This window comes from Crocuta crocuta, unplaced genomic scaffold (genome assembly GCF_008692635.1).
Source record: "Crocuta crocuta isolate KB4526 unplaced genomic scaffold, BGI_CrCroc_1.0 scaffold69, whole genome shotgun sequence".
Lineage (NCBI taxonomy): Eukaryota > Metazoa > Chordata > Mammalia > Carnivora > Hyaenidae > Crocuta > Crocuta crocuta.
In genome coordinates, this window is record NW_027551576.1 from 353,156 (window position 1) to 359,751 (window position 6,596).

A 6,596-nucleotide genomic window follows, 5' to 3' on the forward strand; every position below is an offset into this window, starting at 1 on the left:
TCCTTTCAAGTTCTCTAAAAGTCTCAGCAGCCTTCAGAGACTCCTATCATAATTTCGAGTGCTTTACTAGACCCTCTTTCCCAGCAACTACTTTACAGTCACTAGACAAAGTCACTCAGGTGCTGGTAAAGGCTTTACAGCTAATTCCTTGGAGGGAAAAAGACAGAGAAAAGATCTTAGCGTTTGCCAACTTCTGTGGTGTAAATACTCCTGCCTTGGCTGATTTCAAGCTACTAAGGTGAAGGCACTCAACGCAAACTTGGAAAGAGATGTTGCTACGCACCAGCCCCGGCACACTGCTGACTCTAAGACAAACACCACCCATCCTGGCTTCCTCTGGACACAAGCTTGAGATGGATACTCTGCACCTACCTCTCTCAAAGGAATTCTTTATGTCATTGACTTCAACCTGAGATCCTGGCACTCGGAAGATCCCTTGCTGCTGGAGTCCTAAAAGAAAGAAAGGAACAAAGAAACACAAAATGCCATGATGCCTTGAGCTCATCAGATCACTTGGAAACATTGATGAACCTTCCCATTGCTTGTCTCTTTATCCCACCATTTTTTTTTTTTTTTAACATTGTAATGTTTATACCACCATTCTTCTTCAAGAGTCATTCCCAATAACGATCTCTTGGCAGAAGCCCAAATGTAGTCTTTGCAATGAACTTCAGCTGTGGCCAAAATACTCTGAGGCATCTTGCTTCATACGTCTGTGATCTCTTTTCAGGGCTTGAAGGAAAAGGCCACAAGAGGTTTACATCAACCCAGGACCAGTGAATAACTTCCAATTTAACCAACAGGCACTTTGCCTACCAAGTTCACCAGGTACACTGATACTGAGTACCTTGGCCTGAGTTTACAAGTGCCATTTTCAGTGTAACAGCCACAGAGATTTTGAACGAGAATGATTAATACCACTCACTCAACCACTACCACCCCCTACCTACACAGATATCTTCTTCCTTCCAGAAAAGCTGCAGTCCAGAGTGCATGCTGGCCTGGGATCAAGGAGTTTGGGGGACATTAACTCATTAAAGAAGAACAATCTCTTTTTTTAATATCTTTCTACAAGACTATAACAAAGAGGAGGCCTTGATACCTGACATAATAGTAAATGACATAGGATTATGAACTATAGAATTGAAGGGGTTAAAGGGGCCTCTCTCATCTTAAATGGGGAGTAATGGGGTGACTGTGATCTTTTCCCTCACATTCAGTTTTTCTATATAAAACAACTCTCCACATTGTTATTTAGAAACGTGTTTACCTCTAAAAGGCGGGCTTTAGTCCAAGTTTGGTCTGTACATACTACGTGCTCAGTAAAAGCTTGTTTGGGTCTTTCCTTAACCAGTAGCAAATTTCTACCACCTGTGTCTTGTATCCAATCGTCCTGGCTCCTCCCCATCAGGTCACACTTGCCTTCCTTCTTAGACCTTTCTACTTGCGGTGCTCCCCACTGGAGACTGCATGGCTGGCCTCCCTACTCAAGTGTCACCCTCAGTCATGTTTCTCCTCGCCTCCTTCGCCAAAGCAGCCCTGCTGTCCTTCAGACATTCTCTAGCGCTTTTTAATTAGTTTCTAGGCATTACCATTAATGAACCTGTATCATTTACTTATGTTTATTTCCTCGCCCTTCTCATTGGTAATGTAAGCTACCTAAGGCCCGCGCCTCACCCGTCTTAGTCATTCAACTGCTGTATTCCTTCCCATTGTCAGAGCAGCGCCTGCTATGCATTCTGAAAATATATTTTTGGAGGAGTGAATGAATGAAAAGATGGAAGCACAAATGAAGCGCAGGGAGTGCCTGGCAACTCCCAGACCCCAGATTTCCTTTATGGAGCATACTGCAGTCAACCTGCTAACTGACTGGCTGGCTACGTTCAGTGCTCACAGCACAGCACTCTGAGGTGGGGCAGGAGAGGGGAAGGAACTTCTATGGTTCTCCTAGCCATGCCTTCCCTGATCCCCGGTCCTCCTAGTTCCTGGGTCCTCTTAACCACTGCCTTCTGTCCCCGGGCCGATGAGCTCAGAAGAGCACTCAGCACAGCAGCCGTGGCAAGAAACATATTCTCTCTAGGAAGCAGGGCAGTAACAGGAAGCCTTCCAAGATGAAGTCTCATTTCCTCTGAGAGTCTCATTTCCTCTGAGAACAGCCCAGCACCTGTTCTGGAGAGAGCTGAGAACACGGCCCCAAGATCGAGCTTACCGTATAAATTGATGTACCGGATGCAGCTCTCGACTACGAGTGGTATAGCTTGTCCTGAATCCTTAAGAAAAAAAATTGTGAGTTGTACTGGGCATGGCAGCCAGCAGAGGAAAAACGACATTGCAGACACAGATTACAAACTCAAGCCAGAATATTAGTACCATCGGATTAGTAGGAAAATAAGCAAGGCGTTGCTAATCCTAAAGTCTCCACCAACGGTTAAAATAGAAAATCTCCAGTTACGTGCAGAAAAGGCATAGCTATGATAATTTTAAAGAAATGCTCTTGTCTTCTTACTCAGCTGGGAAGAAATCAGGGTTCGGGAGGCTTGACAGGCACATCAGGGAAGGGGAGGGAACCCACTGCACGGATAGGGCTGGAGTTTGCTCTTGGGGAGCTCTGCCTTCACTCCATGTTGCCCCACTCAACCCTACCTTCCCAGCGCTCAAGCATAAAAGGGCAGGATTCAAAGACGTCCTCTAGCATGGCAGTTATCTGATGCCTGAATTAAGAAGAACGCACTATGGGAAATAAGGATGGCCCCAAGGGTTCTTTGGAGCTCTGAGAAAGGAAGGCCAGGTCTACTCCCGAGGTTCCAATCTAAACACCCATGCAGATGCTTTGTTCCACAATAAACATGTTAGGAGGAAAAGTTCTGGAATCAGCCATTGACCACTGAGTGGTCAACCTTAGTCAAAAAGGCTGCATCAGACGTAGCTGTAAATATACACGTCGGTGGGGGAGGTGGTGAATGTACTTTCAATTACATCTTCCTAGATGGGCCCACAGCCACAAAGAGCTAGGCAAGGGGTAGTTTTCTCTTGGATTCCATGATTGGTTGATCTCTCTGTTATTTCAGGTCACTTAAATAACATAAAATCATTTTTAAATTGCCTTTAAAAGGGGCCAAGTTAAATTACTAGCCTCCTCGGGTGAGGAAACAATAAGGCAAATGTAATATGCTCTCGTAAAGGGACAGAAAACACCCACAGATTTTGATGCCTTTGGGGCTCCTCCACACCGCCCCCCACCCCCGTGAATTCACTCCTTGATTAGCTACAGTCAGGGAGAGGATAGTAAAACGGGCCCTGTGGCAATAGGCGAGGTGGGCCCTGCTCTAGAAGTCAGTACTAAAGACAGGTTCCATTCAGTGGAATGGAGCTAACGGACCTTTCTAGTAAATACCTGGTTCCTGGTTCGAGCATTTCTTCTTCCTCTGATAACAAAAAATAAACAGGCAGCAGAGCAGGAGAAAAAGAAAAGATTATGCAGGAGTAAGATCAGTGAGAGTAGGCAGATCCTTCAGAGTCCGTGAACGCCGAAATGCAATGGCAGCCAGCAACGGTCCTGGGGAGACTGCCGGCCAGTCTGCCGATGGGGAGGGCCCCCCTGCGCCTCAGGGCCTTGCGGGAGCTCGCGCCCTGCCCCCCGCCAGCCTCCCAGGGTGCCTGCCTCGGACACCAGGTGGCAAAGGCGCTCTAGCAGTCCTTGTCAAGCACAGGGGTGGTGTGTACTGAGCACCTTCCTCATCCCACATTTAGCTTCTCCTCAACACGGGGGCTGTTTATTCACCAAAGGGCAAGGGCCCACCTAAGACACCTTAAGCTTAGCCCAGATGCCCACAAAAAGGAGGGACACACACCTTCTGGCATCTGCTGTAACACTGCCCCTGGAAGTCAATTCAGGAAAGCTCATTCTTAGTAAAAAGTTAATTGTACCAAGATTGCGTTTCTTAGGCGCCTTGTGGATACAGCCCAACGGGATCCCACCTGATTCCACATTCGAACAGCTTCCCATGCTTTCCAACCAAACACCCTGGGTACCTCTTCCTGGGTATGTATCCATAGGCTTTGCTCTCCTTCCTACCCCCTGACCCTCACACTGGCACTGAGAATACTTCAGGGAATCCCAAAGCTGAGAAAGGCCTGGGGGAGGGAGCGCAGTAGAGAGTCAAAACGTCATTATGACCTTGCGGGTAGCACTGGAGCCTTTACTTGCACTGTGGCCACCCATTTTCAGGGGAGCACGGTCTGTTCTTTCTTCCATGTGTGCAGCAGTCAGGCTCTGGCGTGGGAGCCACGTCTCACCCAGGCTCCTTGAGAGGCTGACCTGAGACAGTGGGGGATGGATGCCTTCGAGCTGGTGTCATCTGTCCAGTCCCCAGCATCTAAACCACTAGAATTAGATGTTGGCTAAAATGACCTGAATGCCAGAGCAAACAGCCCGTCAGGTGGGATGCTATGAGCAATCTCCTAAAAGCTAATGGCAACAATAAGGGCTAGTATTTCCACAGCACATACTGTGTGCCAGGAGTACTCTATAGAAGCATGGCATCTATTAGCTCATTTGATTGCATCATATGTGCACGAGGTAGGTAATTAATATTCTCATTGTACAGAAATGGGGTGAGGGCTCTTCCTCCAAAAATTTATAATACAATTTAAATGGGCTTCAAAATTTATAATAAAAATTGAGTTCCCTTCTGGCTGGGTGGAACAAATAACATTTAAATGGCTTCAAAATTTGTAGTAAAAACTGGGTTTCCTTCTGGCTGAGATGTTGAAAAGGGTCCATTCTGAGGATCCTAGAAATCTATCAATGCATCCATCATTCTTAACCTGGGGATGCTTTCTCATCTGGCTAGGCCCTCATAATCACGGAGTCCCAGGGATGTTATTTTACTGAAAAGCCTTCCGCGGGCTTGGCATTTCAAAGCTGGGTATTCTCCAATCACGTGGAATCTTCCAGACAGCATGTGAATCATAAGAGAAAATTACATTCCATTCACAAAGGTTGAAGGACTTTCTCATTCTCCAAAAGTTAATAATCCTTGAGGGCCAGCCCCTGCTGCGTGTAAGTGCGTCCACACACCGCCTAGCATAGCAGGCACACGGAAGAGTCTGTGGAACTGCTCTGACAGCTTGTGGCATAAGTACAGTGTGGCTGTGAAGAAATGACATCATGGCTGACAAACAGACCATATATATTTTTTTCCGGCCAAATGAGTGTCATTGTTCCGAGTCCCCTGAGTTAGATGCTGTGCACTTACTCCAGCAATGTGACATGCGTTAGGTGGGTTTTCAGAGCCAGGCAGCCAGCCCCTCGGTAGCTCATGCCTCTTGCCGTTTTCTACCTCCGGGGTGTTGCGGCGCTGAACGGAAGGACGCTTTTCCTTACGATGACCAGGGTGTCCATTCTAATACGAAGTCTGGGCACCAGCGACCAGGGCCGTGCTACCGGCTGTAAGGAACGCTGACTGACTGCAGCACTGACAGTGGATTTAGAATAAGACTGTGTTGGCTTCTCAGGGTCATTACCTCTGGGGGCAAACGTGCAGTTGAAGGAGTTCAGGGGGAAGAAGGTCAGAGTAGGTGGCCGTCACATACTTTACGCAGGAGCTCTCTATTCAAAGACTATTTCATTAAACAGAACACGGAATTTTCAAGTCCCGATGAATGAGAGTCAGTTCCTTCCAAGTGCCCTGACTGATGACCCGTTTCCAAAGAGCTGGGTAAATCCGGGAAGGCCTGTCTCTGACCATGGTCTTCCTCCTCTCAGGGACTTGTGTCCGGCTCCTCTCTGCTTTATTCCTTTCCTTTTGTCACACGCCCACACGCCTGCAGAAGTCTCCTGTGTTCACCGCTCCTGGCTCTTCTGGCTCTGGGCTCCCCCGGAACTTGCGAGCAGGCAGTAATTCACAGAGTGCGCAACCTGAATGGCCTTAGCTTTCTGTGCTAAAAACCTCCTGAGCGCCCCTATATGCTCCTTGAAGGCAGGGAGAATAGCTAATGTGCCTTTTGGTCCCCTCTTAGCTAAGGAAAGTGGCTTTTCTGAGGGTAAGGGTGGACTGAGAAGTCTTGGTGGAGACAGGAAGGGCGATAAAGAAACGACTCTTCACGCAGCTGCGTCTCCCATGGCCTGTTGGATGGCAAACTGCTCATTCTGGGTCCCCTCCGAACAGTGGCAGCCCTCCTTCTGGGGTCCTCCGTGCCTCACCTTTAGGCATCCTAAAGCAGCCCTTGCTGTTCCCTGCCCCGGGGCAGTCCCAACTGGTGCCCTAATGTTCCGCTGTCCCCTTCTGGAGCTTTCCCCAGAACTCAGCTCACCGGCAGAGACAGCTCTGGGACCCAGGCTGGCTCTGCCTACCTGGTCCCATGCCTGCCCCACCCCACCCCATCCTGCAGGCCCCGTGTGCAGCCTGTCAGGACAGAGGAGGGTACACCGAGCAAGGGCAGTTTCCAGTACTCCAAAATCGCCAGCAAAGCCCAAGAGCATTTAGTTTTCTCCTGCCTGACACCAGCCTTCTTTGCTGCAGGAAGTATCTTTGCTGGATAATGGAGGGCTCTCAAATAACTGGCAGGGACCCTCTCCCCTGCTCCCCCCATGG

At 48.6% G+C, this 6,596-nt stretch overlaps 1 protein-coding gene across 1 annotated transcript in view; it reads right to left on the reverse strand.

The window, feature by feature from the left end:
* The window catches only part of SRGAP3 (SLIT-ROBO Rho GTPase activating protein 3), a 258,372-nt gene that overhangs the window by 36,290 nt on the left and 215,486 nt on the right, over positions 1-6,596 (reverse strand). The window contains 3 exon segments of the mRNA XM_077751539.1: positions 373-450; positions 2,210-2,270; positions 3,380-3,425. Coding sequence (XP_077607665.1) covers positions 373-450; positions 2,210-2,270; positions 3,380-3,425 — 185 coding nt within the window.